This window comes from Tupaia chinensis, unplaced genomic scaffold (genome assembly GCF_000334495.1).
Source record: "Tupaia chinensis unplaced genomic scaffold, TupChi_1.0 Scaffold000102_1, whole genome shotgun sequence".
NCBI lineage: Eukaryota > Metazoa > Chordata > Mammalia > Scandentia > Tupaiidae > Tupaia > Tupaia belangeri.
In genome coordinates this window covers 429,075-449,237 of record NW_006159566.1, presented here as the reverse complement: position 1 = coordinate 449,237, position 20,163 = coordinate 429,075, and the positions used below count along the sequence as shown (strand labels likewise).

The 20,163-nt window shown below is 41.5% G+C and overlaps 1 protein-coding gene across 1 annotated transcript in view; it reads left to right on the top strand.

Moving 5' to 3' along the window:
• Window positions 1–345: 345 nt before the first annotated feature.
• CHIC2 (cysteine rich hydrophobic domain 2) overlaps window positions 346–20,163 on the top strand; it is a 52,305-nt gene continuing 32,487 nt past the window's right edge. The window contains exons 1-3 of the mRNA XM_006143681.3: window positions 346–377; window positions 18,388–18,442; window positions 18,584–18,739. Of these exons, the coding sequence (XP_006143743.2) occupies window positions 346–377; window positions 18,388–18,442; window positions 18,584–18,739 (243 nt within the window). The remainder of the gene's footprint in view (window positions 378–18,387; window positions 18,443–18,583; window positions 18,740–20,163) is intronic.

The window sequence follows — 20,163 nt, the reverse complement described above, 5'->3', positions numbered from 1 at the left end:
CCCACTCCCCGGAGCCCCCCTGCCCGGCGTCCCGGGGTGGCGGGCCTCGGGGAAGAGCCGGCGACCAGGAAGTGGGAACTCGCGTTATTCTCGTTTGCTGAGGTCCCCGGAGGGGGGACGGACGCTGCCCTCGCTCCCCACACGCCCCTTTCGGCAGGCCCTGCGGGGCTGGCATGTGACGGATCCCAGGAGGGAAGGGTGTTCTTCGGGGTCCGCGCTTTGGGCCACCCTTCGGCTCTCGGGTGGAAGTACGCGTGTTTGTGGGTGCCTCCCCCTCGTTTTCTCACCCCGTTTCCCCTGCTTCTCTGTGCCTTTGAGCCTGGTGACATTTGGCTCAGAGGCCAGATGGGGGCCGAGGAAGACCCCAGTGACAGTCGGTGAGGAGGGGCCCTGGCCCGCGTCTGTGCACTTCACACACATCCCAGGTCTTCCTCGTTTCCCGGGAGCTCATCTCTGCGGAGCAAGCGCCAGGTCTCGTAATTGCATGTGAGAAAATGATAGAGATGAACATACATTTAAGATGTGCAGAAGGATAAGGTGTTTACAGTGAGTTAAAGAGAAAATCCGGTGACTGGCATGCACGCTGCTTAAGTTACTGATTTCCTGCGATCGTAGTTCTTCCTGGGGGCATGGACTCCGGGGTGGCTTCTTCATTCCTTAGGCGTTCTGGTAAGTGCGATGAACAACTTCAGAAGTTCGATATTATTCAAACAATATGGAATGAACGCTTTCTGAAAGGTCATGACTAATAGAGGAATGTGAAGACTTGAACCAAAATAATGAGCTGTCCGGAAGCAGGAAGTTTTGCAATGTTTCTCTGCATAGTTCCGAGTTCGGTACAACTTGGAAGTATTGATACACGTTTGCATTTCCGAGCTCTTGTTCAAATCATAGGTCAAACGTCCCTTCTGGAAACAGGTATCTGTTTCACCTTCTCAGCAAAAGAAAAGGTGTCTGAGGATGCCTGGAACAATTCTCATAACTTGGGATAGGGAGAGTGAGATGTTCCCTACGCGGTTTAGTGAAGCTGACTTCTCATAGGAGATTGTCAGCAAAACCCTGGCGTGTCTCAGTGTCTGCCACAACCAGCCATGTTGTTGTTGGAGTTTGCTTATGTAATGCTGTGATTTCTTAGCACTGGTAGTTTATGCCCAGGTGACTTCACAGGGTAGAAACACCGCAAGGTGGCTGTCATAGCACCATGACCAGACCAGGAGTTTATCACCACGGTAACATAGTCATTAAGTGTTCTGACTGTCATCACCAGCTTAATTAAGAAATCTAAGCAAATAGCAGGGGATGTTACATTTTGAACATTTCATAGAACTTTTAGTCTCATAACAGGACAGTTTTTCTTTACTCTTCGGACCTTTGTGCTTTGTTCTAAACCTCAGGAGGATATAGGGGCTTCAAGGAGAGATTTCCAAACTTTTGCATGCTGTCTGCTCCTCTCTCTATATTCTTTATGCCCAATGAAAGCTGGCAAAAATTTAGTTGTTTTAAAGTGTTAGTGGTTTTCAGTCTTAGCTGCCTATTTGAATCACCTAGGAAGTTTTCAATAAACTACTCCTGCTTGCTCCCTCTCAGGCCAATTGAAGGCCAATTATTTGAGTTAAGATCCCAGGAAAGGAAAGTTTAAAACAAAAACCACAGACGATTTTGCTGTAGAGCCAGGATCGAAAACTATTCTAGGATACAGGGAAGAACCCGCCGCCCACCTGGGAAGCTGTGTGCCTTTCCTCACTGGGATTGCTGTTGCTGGGATCTTCCTCAGCCACTTAACTCTCCTCCTGGTTACCTTGGTTCTAGGCTCTGGGTTAAAATTTCCCTCTGCTCCTTGTTAGGAAGTAAATTAGCTGTGCCTCTTCAGTTCAGATGGGGATAGGTAGTGTTCCTGTCTTGTAAGATTATTCCATCACCGTGTGTGGGATTGGGCTTGGTATTAGCCTTAGCTCTTATTTATTCTCCTCCTTAGATTGAGTTTTCTACTTTGAGATACATAGGTGTGGGAACTAGTAGTTAGCGTAATGGCTATGTCGCTGGACTCTCACGTAGTTGACCGCAGTCCATGTCTGGACCCAGGGGCTTAAAACTCACGCCGGGCGCATGTGCGTGCATGCCCAAGATCCCGAGAGGAGAATGGAGGAGAAGGGATTGCGGCGTGACCATCCCCTCTGGGGGGTGATTTCTCGCTTTCTGTCTCTATGTCTCTGTCTGTCTGTCTGTCTGACGAACGTACGCGCCCTATAGTGAAAACCTCTCCAAAAAAAAAAAAAGAGATACATAGGTGGAAAATGCAGTAAATACTAAGAAATCAGAACTACCGTTTTCAAACTGGACAGTGATTACTTCAGCCTTATTTTTCCATTTTTGGACAACTTGTATGTGTGCTTCAGTTACTTTGCAAAGTTTTTCAGTGAAAATAAGGATCTTTCTGCTTTAAAACTTAAGCCTGTTCTGTTGTGACTTGGCCAGGTATCGGAATGGTACTGTGCAGCTCTTGTTACATGACTTCGTCCTGAGGAATTCTCTGGCATTCCATGCCAGTGGATAGCCCAGACAGCACTTATGAAGGTTTTCGAACTTGGTGTTATGTGTTACTGTAGATTACGCTCAGAGCTCTTTAAAACAGTTTCAGTAGGTAAAAGTGGTTAAGCTTATTATTGTCCTCCGCCCTCTTTAACTAATTAGCTGATTAGAGCAGTTTTTCCTTGCCACTTTGAGAGTAAATGATAGTGTAAACGGAATCATCTGTAATTCTGATCTGGAAGGATATGGAACTATCCATATGTTTTTCACAGATTTAACTTTTGAGTAGGCCTTTGCAACAGAATATCTCCACTGATTTTGTCTAGTATATTACAATATTGGCCTTATTTTAGAAATAGTCATACTCTTGTATGTATGACATGATGCCATGTCGTTGTGATGAGTGAAGGACCTTCCTTCTCTGCTATGGAGGAAATAGGTCTAGGCTGGTTTAGGGGCATAGTAAGGTTTTGGGGACATAGGCAAAATGCCAAATTTGCCCAAACAAAATTTGCTTTATAGTGATTTTAAATACAAACATCTTTATATCAATATAAAAAAATCTGACTTATACTTTGTACTTCTAGTATGATCAGTATTTTTCCTTGACATTCTTCTGGGTGGACATAATATTTTTCTTTATTGTTTGATTTCTATGTAGCAAGCACATGGAGAACTCCTGTGAAGACACTTTTTTTTTCTTTTTTTAAGTGGAAGTCTTGTTGTCATCTCCTCCCCCCGCCAATTCTTCCATGAGAGAGACAGAGAGCAGAATAGTACTCCAGCAGCATCCCAGCACTGACTCACCCCACTTTCAGGCAGCCCTGGATCACGGCACGCAAACGCCTGGCCAGGGTGTTCTGTGGAGGCCGATAGCCTTGCAGAGTATCTTGGTTCACCCTCTGCCACACCCTGCCCCCAGGTGCGGATTGTGAGGAAAAGTGATATTGGAAAGAAGGGAGGGAAATTATAAACTCATATTATTGTTAAGATTGATTTATTTAGGGAACCGGCAGTTAGCGTAATGGCTATGTCGCTGGACTCCTACGTAGTCGACCACGGTTCGTGTCCCGGACCTGGTGGCTTAAAACTCACGCCGGGTGCGTGTGTGTGCGTGCCCAAGATCCTGAGAGGAGAATGGAGGAGAAGGGATTGCGGCGTGACCATCCCCCCTGGGGGGTGATTTCTCGCTTTCTGTCTCTATGTCTCTCTCTGTCTGTCTGGCGAGCACACGCGCCCTACAGTGAAAATCTCTCCAAAAAAAAAAGAAAAAAGATTGATTTATTTAGCCTGATGGCATATGCACTTGCCAGAGAGGGAGAGGGAGAAAGCATCCACCAATGGAGCATGGTCACTGTGCAGTCCGTTCTCTTCCATTTCCCCCATCCTGTGGGGATTTGGGGGCACACGTACACGTGCACCCAGAATGTTTCGAGCTCCTGGAGCTGTGATTCCTGCTCATGGCTGGCCATGTGAGATCTGGCCCCTAAACCGTCGGACTCCCTTAACTCTCAGTCCATGAGCCTGGCCATTGCTTATTGTTTTATACAGACGGAACTTAAAAGTCCTAAGCTCACAATTCAAGTAAATACAGATATGTCTTTTTTCCCTTTATTTATTTATTTATTGATGGTAATACCATAATATATAATGGTGAGGAAACTTATTAGGTAATCTTAGCCAGATTGGTTTATTTTGAAATAAGGGACCTATTCATCCCTCAGAATAAATATGTACAAAATATATTGATCATTTGTTGCAGATTCATTTTTCTTTTTTTAAAATTATTTTATTTAATTTCATTTATTCATTCATTTAATTTGACCACAGAGAGAGAGAGAGAGAGAAACAGACAGAAAGTAAGCCACCAGGTGCAGGACTCGAACCATGGTTGGCTATGTGGGAAGGTCCAGCACCTTAACCACCACGCCACCTGCTGGTCCCATCATTTTTCACAATGATGTTAACTCTTAGAGATGTTCATTTAAGCATTAGAATTTAGTAGTAGTTCCAGCCCAGTATCCATCATTCTAACAGACATTATTTGCTCACACCTCATTTTATACCTCTTTTATCAGAATCAAACTTGAGGCTTTCCTTGAGTATATATAGTTTTTGACTTCTAAAGAAAATTGAAGAGGGCTGGCCCCATAACCTAGTGGTTAAGGGAGCTGGATCCCACATGGCTGACTGTAGTTTGAATTCCAGCCCCAGTGGCTTGAAAAACACACTTGTTCCTCAAGGAGCAATGAAAGACAAGAGATTGTGGCGAGACCACACTCCATCGGGGAGTGTTTTTTCCCCCCATGCCTCTCGTTATCTCTGTGTTTCTCTGCCTCTGCTGAGTACGCATGCCCTCTGGCAATTAAAAAAAAAAGAAAATTTAAGATTAAGAAATATGACTTGTGGGACCAGCAGGTGGCATAGTGGTTGAGGTACTGGATTCCCACGTAGTCGACTGTCATTCGAGTCTCAAACCTGGCAGCTTGAAACTCATGCTGGATGCATGTGCATGCATGCCCAAAATCCCCAGAGGAGAGTGAAGAAGGTATTGTGGCATGGCCATCGCCCCTGGGGGGTTGATTTCTCACTTTCTGTCTCTGTCTCTCTGGTGAGTGCACATGCCCGATAACAAAAATCACAAAAAAATAAAAAAGAAATGTGACTTGAAATGAACAGGTTTAGAAACTACTTTGGGTTATAGTATGATCTTTGCATAGGAGAGATCTCAAGAACAGTTTAGTCTTTATTAATCCTAAATGGTACAGTTAATAAAAACTTGTCTGTCTTAAAATGTATCATCAGTCTCTCAAGACTGGTACTATGTGCTCTGGTTAGCCATATGAGACCTGAACATGATAGGCCCAAGTTATTGTGAATCACTCCTATTAAACAATTTTCTTCTTCTTTTTTTTACTTTGCTGTAAAGTGTGTGTGTTCACTGGAGAGACAGAGAGAGAGAGATAGAGGGAGGAAAATAAGAAAGCACTCCCTAAGAGGGACGGCCATGCAACAATCCCCTTTCGTCCATTCTCCTTTTGGGGTTTTGGGCATACGTGCCTGGCATGTCTATCATGCCCCGGTCTGGGACTCAAACGACATAGCTGGCCATATGGGATCCAGCTGCCTCAACCACTACTCTACCCGCTGGCCTAACACTTAAACTTCCTAATTCCCTCTTTCAGCATGATGTGTGAGGCATGTTCCATTTTTAAACTTTTTGTTTTGATTTTTTCCAGTTTATTTCCAGAAAGAATGAGAGAAAGAAGCATATGTGTGCTCGTGCACACACACACACACACACACACACACACACACACACACACGGAGCCTCAAGAGGCTCCTTCAGGGCAGATTTGCTGGCCATGTAGTGCAGTGGTTGGTGCAGCGCATTAGAAGCTGAATCCCACATGACATACAGAGGTCTAAGTCTTGGCCCTGGCAGCTTGAAAAACATGCCAGGCATGTGTGTTCCCCAAACCCTGACAAGAAATGGAGAAATGGAGGAAAAAGGATTGTGGCATGACCACGCCCAATTGGGGGGGATGGTTTCTTCCTCTACCTCTCAGGCAAGTGTACACGCCCTCTGTCAACTGAAGAAGAAGACACTTTCAGGGTGCTCACTGGCACCCCGGTGTGTCCAGGTCCGATCAAGACCCAGCTGGAGCCTTCCCACATGGTCTCCCGCATGGCATGGCCCGTTTGGAAATTCTTGAAGCCCTTGTTGTTTTCCTACAGGCTGTGAAGTTCTTCCAGGGCAGCAATTGTGCTTATTGGTCTTTATTTCTCCTCTATTTAATATAGATGATAGGTCTAGAAATATTCCTTAAATAAATGAGGTACATCTTTGGATCTTGTCATCATTGCCAAAGGATTGTTTTCTTCTCTTTCTGCACCTCCTAATGATAGAGCCCATATACTGAAAAGGTAAATGGCTCCCTTTCTGTGTGTGTGTGTTTTTTTTAAGGCCCCCCCCCGCCCCCTTCCTTTGGAGGCAGATGGAAAGGCGGGTGTCCTCAATAGGGTTTCATGCTGCGATCCCAGCCCCCAGCCCAGAGGCCAAGCCTGCGCTTCTGTGTGTCCACCAGCACTGTGGAGTGCTGTCTACCATTGTGTCACTGAAACGGCCTTCTAATTTTTTTTTTAGTGAAACTTCGTAATCGAAGAAATTACCAAGTAAAGGTAGACTTTTTTTCCTTTTTTTTTTTTTTTTTAATTGACAGAGGGTGTACAGTGTTTGAGGGGGAGAGGGAGGGGGATGGTCATGTCTCGATTCCATCTTTATTTCTTCCTCTTCTGAGATTTTGGGGACATGCACACATGCTCAGTGTGTTTTTCAAGCCACTGGGTCTGGGACTCAAGCCACATGGTTGGTCATGTGGGATCCAGCTCTGTTAACCACCAGGCCACAGGTTGGCGTATCCAAAATTATTATTCTTATTTATAATTAGAGTGGAAATTAATTCGACTTTGAATATAGTTTTGAATATATCTTTGGTAGTAGAAAAACATGCTAAGCATTTTAATTGGACTAACTACTAAAACTTTTTAAACTTTCTTGAAGAAATGAGACAGATGGTAATAAACTGAAGTTTCAGAGTTTTTCTGTAGTTGAAAGTTGTTACGGGGACCAGCAAGTGGCATGGTGATTAAGGCGCTGAACACTCCCACGTGGTTGACTGCGGTTCAAATCTTGGACCTGGTGGCTTGCTTTCTCACTTTCTCTCGCTCTCATCAAATTAAAATAAATGAATGAATAAATAAAATTAATAATAAAAAAGGAAAGTTGTTATGATTTGAAATAGTTTGTCCCCCAAAGTTTCATGGTTTGCAATCAGCTGTTGGGAGGTGGTGAGGCCTAGTGGGTGGTGACTGGGTCATGGTGACGGCACCATGGAGGCAGCACTCTGGATTAATGGTGTCTTGGAAGACCCGGTGAGCTCTAGCTCTCATGAGAAGGCTTTTGTTCTCTTGAGAGCTAGTTGCTGCCACCCTCTGTGTTTCTGTTGGCCATGTTCAGGCTAGTCGGAGGCCCAGCCTATGCCTTTGGACTTTCCAGTGGTCAGAATTTAAGTCCATTTCTTTGTAAACCACCTAGTCTCAGGTAATTTTGTTAGCGCCTAAGATAAAAATTTACACTGTGTCAGTGTGAAGAGTTCATTGTTAGGTTTTTGCCTAACAAAAGTGAACTTGATTAGTACTTACAATTTTCTGTGAGTAACTAAATGGAATATAATTTTTAAATGGTGAAAAGCAAATTATGTGTGATTATTTATGATGGTACATAATCAAATATTCCCCGTAATGTAACTTTAATATTACTCTACAGAATAATACTTTGAGAGAGACTATTAAATTCTAATTTGTGTTATGCTGTTAATACTGTTAACAGGTGAAAAATCCAGGGCATGAATAACAGTAAGTGCCAGAAAAGTTTGGCTTGCCTGAGGAACTGAGATGATACTTCTGCACTGTGGCTAGAACATAGCAAACAAGAGGGGCAGTCCCTTGAAAGGGGTCAGAAAGGACTATGAAGGGATTAGATAACATTTAGGAGGCTCAGCAGTCCATGAGACATGACAGCTTGGGCTAAGGTGGTCTTTAAATAAAGGAGGTGTTACAGTTTAGCGTATAACCATCAAATCCCACATCTTTCCTACGAGATACTGAAACACAGCAGTGAGCATTTCTCTCCAATTCCTCAGCTGTGTGTGTGTGTATGGGGGGGTTGACTTTTGGAGGGTGAGGTCAAAGACCTGTAGCTCCCATGCTATTGTCTGGGGACTCTCTTAATGACGACACCTGCACTTCCTGTTCTGTTGCCACTGGACAGCTGGAATGCCAGGACAGCAGCCTGTGCCAAAGCAGAGGGGCTTTCCCACAAGACTGTCCATTCCAGTAGCGAGGACTTCATAAAGTGATACCCTTTAGCTGTGGTGTGGAATTTGACAACCACCTGTTCATGAGATTTGGGGAAAAGAATGTACTTTTTACATCTTACATTTAAGACTGAGTTGGATCCACAGGGACGGAAATGTTCTCACAACGCCCCTGAAAAAGCATTGTTTTCATTCCACTGTCTAATAAATGAAGTTTCCTTGGGGTTGGACTTTATGGTAACCTACCTTTTTAAATTTTTTGATTGATAAGAAACGAATGTATATAAGATGAGCTTCCTACAAAACAAAACAAAACAAAACAAAACAAAACAAAAACAGGCCTTATTTTATCCTCCTTGATCTTGCATTGCAGTTATATTGGAGTCCTAGGTTAGCTCAGTGAAGGAGTTTCTTCCTTCCTTCCTTTCTTTTACATTTGCCAGGGTGACAGAGAAAGTGAGAAAGCGCCCCTCCTGCGGCATGGCCATGCAGCAGTCCCTTCTCCCCTCTCCCTCCTTTCAGGATTAGGGTACACACATACATGTGCCTGGGGTGTCTCTTAAGTTGCTGGGTGCAGAACTCGAACCAAGTAGTCTGTCATGTGGGATCCCGTTGCCTTAACCACTGCATCAGTGGCTGGCCCCAGTGAAGAAGTTTCTTATTCCAAGCCTTCTTTTTCTGCCTTTTCTAAACTAGTCGATTGTAAAAATATTACTTGAGATTGATATTTTTGGTAATCTATATTATAACTCAGTCCAACTGCATATTTTTCTTAAATGAACATAATTTAGCATCAGTTTTACTAATATTTGTATAAGTATGAAGAATATTCTAAAATACATATAAATTTGATATATACAATTTTTCTTCCTCAGTCTCATATAGTTTAGAATAGTTGAGTTAGATCAATTGGCTACATGTATCATCACAAATTAGTTAACAGACATTTACCTAACTCTCACTGTTTAACCATGTACATGATTGTTAATAATTGAAACTATCTTAGTAATTGAAATTTAGAACTGCTAATGATAGAATGTTATAAGACTGTGTTTCTTGCTGAGACTTAGAGTGAACTTAACACATGAGTTAAACAGTTGTTTCTAGTTTCAGGAGTGAGATTGTATAGTCAAAGAGTAGGGTGAACTCAAACATTTGTCAGAATGTAGTAACAAAAAACAAAAAACAAAAATGTGGTCACAGAGTTAAAATTTTTGTATCTTATCTTTATATGTGAGAGAAAAGGAGAGAGAGAAAGGCACCCCCATCAGGGTCTCCTGTCACAATCTATTTCTATCTTCGGTCAGTTTGGATTATAGGCACTTGTGCAACTGGTGTGTCCAGGGAAACCTCCAGATTCAGACCAGGGACTGTCCATGTGGGTCCAGCATCGCAGGCTGTTGGCGTAACTGCTGCACCACCGCTGCTGGCCCATAGGTTTAACATTTGTGATTGGTTTGAGACCCATATGTATGTCTCTAACTCTAGGGATTGGATGTCTTCTGGATAAACAGAGTATACTTTTAAGTTATCCTTTCCTCCTTGACTTTCATTCATCTTCAAAGATGTATATGACGCTGCCAGATAAATTTAAAGCTTGATTTATATGTCTCTAGATCTGTTAATTTCTTCCATAGTTATGACTTCATCTCTAAAAATAGCTAAAAATCTGATTCCATTAAGCCCAGAGTTCAATACTAGCAAATAAGTGCTGTCTTTCTTTGTTACCTTCATAATCCATGTGTTCAGGTTGAGTCTGAAATTTCCAGTTCATATGTTCAAAGGTTTTGTCATACCTATAGGAGCATCAAAGTCTGTGACTCTATAGATTTGTATAGGTCTTTGAATCTAAAATGTGCAAAGTAGAATTAATAATCTTACTCCCAAATTAGTTTCAGCTACAGTCTTCCCGTTTTTAGTTGATGACTGATCTCGCAGTCTGTTTAGACCAAAATAAAATTTTTAAAAAAATTTTGCTTTAGGACACATGTCCTTGCTGGAGAGAGACAGAGTGAGAAAGAGAGTGTGAAAGGGGGCAATTGAGAAAACACCCTTCATGGGGCATGACCACCCTGCAGTCTTCTCTCCGTTCTCCTCTCTAGATTTGGGGCATGCACATTCATGTGCCTGGTGTGTTTTTCAAGCCACCAAATCTGGGACATGAACAGTACAGTTGGCCATGTAGGATCCAGCTGTCTTACCCACCAGCTGGCCTTAGACCAAAATTTTTTGACATACCCTTGATTTTCATTTTTCTCTCTCATTGCCTCTGTTCTGTCAGGAAATCCATTGATAGATCACTTTCTTGCCACCCTCTCAGTTTCTGCTTACTATTGGTTTCAGGTTATTCTTGATTTCCAGTTATTCATGGCTTTATTGTGCCTGGCTTCAGTAAGCCTTATCTCTTTCAGTTCTTACCCATGTTGCCAACTATTTCTTCATTCTTGATGCAAAGTTTAGGGACTCCAATTCCTGCGTAGCCCCAAGTCCCCCTGTAACTTTTGACTCATCAAGAAGTTAATTACTGAGATCAGCAGTTAGTGTAATGGCTATGTCGCTGGACCCCCATGTAGCTGACCGCGGTTCGAGTCCCAGACTCGGTGTCTTAAAACTCACGCTGGGTGCATGTGTGTGCATGACCAGGATCTGAGAGGAGAATGAAGGAGAAGAGATAGTGGCATGGCCATCCCCCCTGGGAAGTGATTTCTCATTTTCTGTCTATCTGTCTCTTTCTGGCGAGTGCACGCACCCTATAGCAAAAACCTCTCAAAACAAAAACAAAAACAAAAAAAATAGAAAACCCCACTTAATTACTAATCGCCTACTGTTGACCGGAAACCTAACTGATAACATATACAATTGGCTAACACACATTTTGTATATTGAATAAGGTGATCTAGAGAAAATACTAAGAAAATTATAAGGAAATATATTTATTATACAGTATTTATTGATACTATATAATGTAAATATATTTATTATACAGTATTTACATTATCTGTTTACAAGATGAATCATTTGTCTTGTTTTGAAAACAGTCCACATACAAGCTAACCCATGCAGTTCAAACACGTGTTATTCAAAGGTCAGCTATATACTCAGATACTTAAAAGGAGAAGATCTGATTTCACTAGATAGTGTTGTCTAAGTTGGGCAAGGCTGTGGGCTCTTCTATCCCATGTGCCACTAGCCAGCCCAGGAATGAGCTGTCCTGGACCCTGTGGCTTGAAAAACACGCTGGGTGTACAGTAGAGGAGGGAAACTGGCACAGAGCTAATTCACAGCATAGAGAAATGCATGAGTACACAGCTTTAGAAACCTATTCCCAAGAAATAGCAAGAAGTGAGTATATCACCAGATGACCAAAAATCAAAGCAGAGTCCCAACAAACAGGAAGAAAACAGGAGACACCTCCCCTACAAAGGAATATAGTAACTCTTCAACAACAGTAGATAAAACACAAGAAACAGAAACATCAGGAGAGTTCAGAATATTCATTGTACAGAACACACTGAAATGCAGGCGAAAACAGCCAATTACAGGGTATGAGAAAATCCTTCCACAATGTGTAGAAGGAACTCCATAAAGAGATAGACACAATGAAAAATAATGAAACAGACTTTTGGAGATAAAGAATATGATACAAGAAATCAAAACCTCCTCAAAAACATCAATAGCAGATTAGACTATGCAGAAGAAAGAATCTCTGCCTTTGAAGACAAAACCTCCGATTTAATCCAAGAAACTGAAAAGAATGGAAGAATAACCATTAAAAATGAGGGCAACATATAGGAAATCCTAGACACCATTAAATGTCCAAATATCTACATCATTGGTATTCCATAAGGTGAAAAGACAGGTTAAAGGCATAGAAAATCTCAAAATGTCTTTTATGATATGTTAGTGAAAACTTCCCAAATTTAGAGAGGCATATGGACATCCAAATCCAGGCAATACAAAGGACACCAAATAGATTGTACAGAAGAAGATCTCCAAGGAATATCATAGCCAAATTTGTAAAAATCAAAGACAAAGATAATCTAAAAATGACAAGTGAGAAATGCCAAGTTACTTACAAAGGTTACCCTGTTAGACTAATATTGGATCTCTCAACTGAAATAATACAGCCAAGGAAGGAGTGGGAAGACATATTTAAAAGTCTGAAAGAAAAACCATTTCAGCCAAGAGTACTATACCCAACAAGTTTATTCTTCAAACAAGAAAGAAAGAAAGTCATTCCCAGATAAACAAAGGCTGAAAGAATTCACCAAAACCAAACTAGCTCTTTAGGAAATACATAAGGGAATACTACACCAGGAAAACTAAAGGGAGAGAAATAGAAGAGAACACAAAACAATTAGGAAAAAAAAAAAAGTAACAAAATGACAAGGATAAGTCCACATGTTGATAATTAACATTGAATGTTGATAAATGAAATTCCCTAACTAAAAGGCTAACAATTCAGATTAAACTATTTCACATACAAACTGATTGAAGTGCAGTTTTGATAGAAAATTGTCCCCACAGGTTTTGTATTGCATTTATATATTCATAACCATTATTCATATTATAAAACTAGATAACTGGAGAAGTCCAAAATTTTACAAGTAACTGAGTCTTTCTTTGGGATAAATTTAAAGAAGAAAAAAAAATTGGTGCCAGCAAATGGCGTAACAGTTATGTCATTGGATTCCCACATGGCCAACCAAAGTTCAGGTCCCGGACCTGGTGGCTTGAAAATCACGTTGGATGCACGTGCATGCGTGCCCAAGATCCTGGGAGAAGAATGGAGGAGAAGGGGTTGCGGCATGGCCATCCCCCCTTGGGGTAGTGATTTCTCATTTTCCCTCTCACTTGTCTGTTTCTCTTTAGTGAGGGCACACACCCTAATGCAAAACCCTCTTAAAAAAATAAAAACTAAAAGACTTTATAAAGCCTAGGATCAGCAGTTAGCGAAATGGCTATGTCGCTGGACTCCATGTAGTTAGTTGACCATGGTTTGAGTCCCGGACCCTGTGGCTTAAACTCACGCCGGGCGCATGTGCGTTCGTGCCCAAGATCTCGAGAGGAGAATGGAGGAGAAGGGATTGCTGCGTGGCCATCGCCCCTGGGGGGTGATTTCTCACTTTCTGTCTCTCTGTCTTTCTGGCAAGTGCATGCGCTCTACAGCAAAAACCTCTCCAAAAAACTGCAAAGACTATAAATACCAAATCACTGATTTTACTGTCTTCATTTTTAAACCCCTTTCCAATTTTGTTTTGCTTTTGCTTTCTTGAGGACTTATTTATGCACAGTACAGTACAGTATTATGCACAGTACAGTCTTAGCTCCAGGTCACCAACTGGCCTTGCAGTGCTATTTTTAATAGTAAAAGTTTTAAAGTAAAAGGAATGCTTTACAGTTGTATTAAATAAATTATATCCATCTGAAAAGACACTACACAACTCAGATTCTGTGTACTAGAGAGTAGTCTGTTACTCTGAATGACCAATTAGGAATTCCTTATATTCTGACAGTTTGGTCCCCAAATGTACATCTGTCATCCATCTTGAGTCATATCTTTTTAAATTAGTAAGTGCTATTTCCAGTTTTTTTTTTTTAAGAGGTTTTTGCTATAGGGCGCGTGCGCTCGCCAGACAGACAGACAGAGACAGAGAGACAGAAAGTAAGAAATCTGCCCCCAGGGGAGCAGGGGAGATGGTCACGCCGCAATCCCTTCTCTGTTCTCCTCTTGGGGTCTTGGGCACACATGCACATGCGCCTGGCGTGAGTTTTAAGCTACCTGGTCCGGGACGCGAACCGCGGTCGACTACATGGGAGTCCAGCGACACAGCCATTATGCTAACTGCTGGTCCCCTATTTCCAGTTTTTTTTATTAATAAAAAATTATTAGTCTGTTGTTTAGCTTCCTACCTAATGTAGGAATCTTTACTTTTTCAAAAACATCAAATTATTATTTTATGGGATGAAATTTGGCCTTTCCAATACTGTCCTGGGCCAATTGTACTTTGTCCTAGAATAAATTATTATTATTTTACCATATTTAAAAGCTTTAATATGAATGTAAAGGAACATAATGGATAAAAGTAGTAATTTATAATGCTGTCAGCTTATACTGAAACACATAACTCAGGTTTGTTCTAATAATCTCTGCCTGCTGCCAAACCTTAAAAAAAAAAAAGCCTAACTAAGGTAGTATGGAAACTAAGCAGTTTATGTCAAATCAGAACCATTAGAGGTGAAACTTTACAGTCATATTAACAATCATGAAGTGTGGCTTCTAATAAATCCATATAATAAAATGGGATGACTTTGCTAAAACTTAATCTGATAGTATTGTTTTGGTTGGCCTGGATTTTAAAAAACACTTTGGCAGTGACAGAAGGAGGGAAGAAAGGGTCATTGAAAGCCCGGATTGTGAATTGTAGTGGGTTGTGGTCCTTGGAATAATGGGTGGGGCAGAGGGAGCAGTAGTGAAAGTGCAGGACTGGTCCGTCCAAGACGCTGGTTGAGGAAGGAACGAGATGGACGCCATCATACAGCGAGGGAAAAGACGATCGGGGTTCAGGTTCCTCAGCTGCATAGATTTCGCCAGTGCGCAGCTTGTGGGGAAGGACCAGAAGAGAGAGGGAGACTGGAGGGAGGGACCAGGAACCAATAGTTCACTTTGGGGAGCTTTCCTCCAGGAGGAAGGTGGCGAAGATACCGAACTCATTTCTGTCAGGATGAAAGGGAGAAAGGTACAGCAGTTTATGTGCTGTGATATTTTTTTCTCAGAGTTAAGGACTGTAGTTATTTGCAAAAAAAGAATGGTGAAGATAAAACTGAGCACTTAGGAACAACAACTCTGGAGCAAGGAAAAGAGAACCAATTAGGAGTGAATAAAGATCACTACAATAATAATCATTGAAATGAGAAGTCCTGTGTTTACGGGCCGATCCCATGACCTTGTGGTTAGACACTGGGTCCCACGTGGCCAACCCGCAGTCCCGGACCAGGCAGCTTGAAAAACATACAGGACAAGTGTGCATTCATGCATGTGCATGCATACATGTGTGTCCAAAATCCCAGCAGGGTGGAGAAACGGAGAAGGGATTGCAGCATGACCATTTCCTGTGGGGGAAAGGTACTTCTCTTTCTCTCCTTATCTCTTAGTCTCTGGTGAGTGCATATACCCTCTGTCAAAATTTTTTGAAAAAAGAAAAGTAATATAATAGTATGTGATACTTCCTCAGTAGCTGCAGGCAGTGGTAACTGAAGTGAAGAAAGTAAACAGTTTAATTGAGTCGAGATTGTCAAGGTGCTCTCCAGAGAGGATGAAGGGTCTTTGTGGAGGATGGTTAAAATGATTGTTGTGGATTCTGGCAGAGAAGGGAGGAGATGGAGTTACAGGGAGTCACAGTGGAGTAGGAAGCAGTAAGTTACAGCCGGAACTCAACAGCAAAATTTGGATGGGAGAAATGAAATGATTGGTGGTGGTGGCAGAAGAATTTACATTTCCAATTCAGCTATACAGTCCCAAGTAATGACAGTATCTGGGGTACAGTTGTCCTGTTTTGAGGGTTCTGCATCTGCAGATTAAGCCAATCATGGATCACAAAAGAAATGAAACAACAAAAATAACAAAACAATGAAATATAATACAACATTTAGAAAAGGAGTACAGTGTAACAACTACTTATGTCGCATTTACAGTAGGTATTCTAAGTAATCTAGAGGTGATCTAAAGTGTGGGAAGTTTACTTACAGATTTGTACCCTTTTTAAAAAGTTTATGATAGATTGAGCATGAAAGAGAGAGAAAGAGAGAGAGAGAAGGAGAGAGGAGCCAGCCTGCCAGCATCTTGGGCATATATTCTGACTGCATCACAGAGGCTGGGCTCCAGGCCTTTTGTTGGGGGAGAGGTTTTTGCTATAGGGTGCATGCACTCAGCAGAAAGACAGAGACAGAAAGCTAGAAGACTCCCCCCAGGGTGCGATGGCCATGCTGCAGTCCCTTCTCCTCCATTCTCCTCTTGGGATCTTGGGCATGCACACACACGCTTGGTGTGAGTTTAAGCCACTGGGTCCGGGACTTGAACCGTAGTCGACTACAGGGGAGTCCAGCAATATAGCCATTAGGTCAACTGCTGGTCCCGCTCTAGGCCATTTTATGGAAGGGGCTTATTCACAGATTTCCGTATCCTGGGGTGAGGGTCTTAGAACCAACCAGTCCTCCACTAATACTGAAGGTTGACGAAACCACAGTCGAGTGGGCTACTGAATTAGATGGAGGTGAATGTCCTCAGACAGAGAAGGTCAGGAATGAGTTACAGGTGGGGATAGCTAAAGAAAGAGGGGAATTTTAACAAGGTTTATGAATAAAAAGAAGGTACACTTAAGGTTTTTTTTTTTTTTTTTTTTTTAAGTGACATTGTAAGAGGATATCCTGGTAGCAGTTCAGCAGATTAGGGGTTTCAAAAGAAAGTGTTAAAAGGAGATAGGAGGGGGAAGAATCTGTCAGGAAAGGAAAAGTCTGCGTTAGATTCAGGTTAGATTCAGATGAGATTGCACGGTAACGGATCGGAGTGGTTCACACTTCGAGTTACGGCTGTAGACGGTAAGAGTGAGGATATAGTGCAAGGGAAGTATGTGGCATGTAATGAAAGAAGCCTACTTTGAGATTCTCTTTATATGCAGGTGTAAAGTTGCAGTCCCCTTCAAAGCTGTACCAGGTTTATTACATATGCCTTCAGAGTTACCTCAGAGTATATAACAGTACTCAGTAGAATCGGGCGCCCGTCGGGACCCTGAAGTGTCACGTGGAAGGTGCCCAGTGTTTGTGATCGCAGTGAGCTCTCTTCCTCCTCGTGCTGGTAGACTTCTCAGAGGAGCGGCATAGGTTAAGCTCACTCTGTCTTTTATCTTCTGTTCGTATTTGCCATTCTTTGACAATAGTTTACACCTTCTGTCCATTCTACACCCTTGGGGTATTTTCACTGATTCAAGAAAAGGCCTTTAGATCCTAGGAGTCGATGAAGACGTCCGGTATGTTTCTGTTTCCTTCCCCGTCATCCAGGGCACTGACAAACAGGTATTGAGTGAGGCCGAAGACAACTCTTCGTCGCACTTTGTCAATCCTCACTTATTTTTAAAAATTTTTCCTCTCCTTTTTCTCTTTTACTTTCTCTTTCCTACTCTTTTCTATTTATTTTTTATTCTCCATTTATTCTTGTGCATATCAAGGATACCCGCTAGAATTCATAGCCGTTGTTCATCTCTACCATAACAGTCAAGGAAAAGTTCCCTATCTCATCTATTGAAATAATGTATTTTGAAATTTTTTTTTAAAGTATAGGAGGTAATCCCAAATAAATGAACCATTTAGGGGCCAGCAGGTGGCATGGTGGCTAAGGGCACTGGACTCCCACATGGCTGACTGAGATTTAAGTCCTGGACCTGGCAACTTGCTTTCTCACTTTCCCTCTCTCTCTCGCTGTCTCGCTCTGTCTGTCTCTGGTCAAATTAAAATAAATAAATAAAGTCAAATAAAATAATTCTTAAAAAAAATGAACCATTTATTTCTTTGTGAATATATGTAGCTAATCACTTAACATTCAAGCCTCTTAAAATTATACAAAAGTTTCATCTATTAAAAGAATTGCAGGGGCCAGCAGGTGGTGTGGTGGTTAAAGGTGCTGGACTCCACATGGCCGACCAGGGTTCAAGTACTGAATCTGGTGGCTTGCTTTCTAACTTTCCCTTTCTCTCTCTGTCTGTCTGATCAAACTGGAAAGTGACAATAATAATAAATAAAGTTAAATAAAATAATTATTTAAAAAAAGAATTGCATTTTATATTTCATAAGTCATTACAATGATTTTGTCTCAAACCTTCTCTGTATATGAATCTGTGTTTCATTTACTTGATTGAGTTAAATGGGCTACATTTTTTGGTAACAGTTATGTGTAATAACATACTCTTATTTTTTTTAAACATAGATTTGGACTGAGCAACAAATTTGAATCAGAATTCCCTTCTTCATTAACTGGAAAAGTGAGTGCCTCCATTATGCATGTACTCTTTATGCTTCAGAACTAAAGTTTTTTCTTGACAAATTAGGCAAAAGTATCTTATTGAGGCACGTTTATTGACACTAATATAGCAATGTTGTTATTTCTTAAAATTTTTCTTTAGGTAGCTCCTGAAGAATTTAAAGCCAGCATCAACAGAGTCAACAGCTGTCTCAAGAAGAACCTTCCCGTCAACGTGCGCTGGCTGCTCTGCGGCTGCCTCTGCTGCTGCTGCACGCTGGGCTGCAGCATGTGGCCCGTGATCTGCCTCAGTAAAAGAGTAAGTGGGCGACGCTGTGGCTTACTGAGAAGTGGGCAGCGGGTTGTCCATTCCTCTAGTCTTAGTTTTTGTACTGAATGAATCAGACTGTGCTGACTGCTGCTCAAACATAATCTGATCCAGTAGGAAAGTGGTTAAGTAAAGTTATCATATATCCAAATAACCACCTGAAAGTTGTGATTTTTATGACATAGAAACTTACTTAGGAGTGAAGTATGAAACAGCATCGTCTCTGTGCCCCTCGACAGTGGTGTAGTGCATCAATCCAGGGTGCCGGTTCAGCTCTGCCAGAATCTCTGTGACCTCGGGTACATTTCCTACCCTCTGTAGTCCTTTGGTGACAACTGTGTGTGGTAGTATTCATCTGCTACTTGTAGGATGCTGTAAGGATAAAAAGAAATAGTGTTTGTAAAGCTCTTAACTTGGGACCAGCAGATGGCATAATGGCTATGTTGCTGTACTCCCATGTAGTCGATCATGGTTAGAGTCCCAAACCAGGTGGTTTAAACTCATGCCAGGTGCGTTTGTGTGCGTGTATGCCCAAGATCCCAAGAGGAGAACGTAGGAGAAGGGATTGCAGTGTGACCATACCCCCTGGGGGGTGACTTCTTTCTTTTTCTCTCTCTCTTTCTTTCTATCTTTCTGTCTGCCTGTCTGTCTGTCTCTGTCTTTCTGGTGAGCATGTGTGCCCTATGGCAAAACCCTCTCCCCCCCAAAATAAAAAAATAAATAAATAAAAACCAGAAAGAAACAGTGTTTGTGGGACCAGCAGGTGGTTAAGGCAGTGGACACTCCCACATGGCTGACTGCAGTTCAAATATCTGGCGGCTTGCTCTCTCACTTTCTCTCTCTCTCTCTTTCTATCTCTCTCTGGTCAAATTAAAATAAATGAATGAATAAATAAAATTAAATAAATAATTATAAGAAAAGAAATAGTGTTTGTAAAGCTCTTAACTTAGTAGCTCAAAGGAAGTGGTTAATGTTGTAAATAAGTAAGGTAGAACCTATAAGAAGTAAAATGGCAGAGATATAACAAATTAGTATTAATTGAATACATTATATTTTTGTTAAAGTTGTAAAATGGTATTATATAAAAAAAGTTATACTGTTAAAATTGAATGAATGGTTTTGTATGGCTACATTTTCTTTCTTACTAAATAATAGTAGGAAATATGAAAAAGTAAATTCTGTTCTCTGTTGATTTTTTGTTATAAAAGGACATATGGGGACACACAGGTGGAGTGGTGGATAAAGGCGCTGGATTTCCACACGGCCAGCCATGGTTCTAGTCTTGGACGTGACAGCTTGCTTTCTTGCTTTCCCTTTCTCTCTCTGTCTCTGTCTCTTCAGATTAAAAAAAAAATAACAAATGGAATTAAATAATTCTTAAAAAAAAAAGGACATAGATTCTTTTTTTTTTTTTT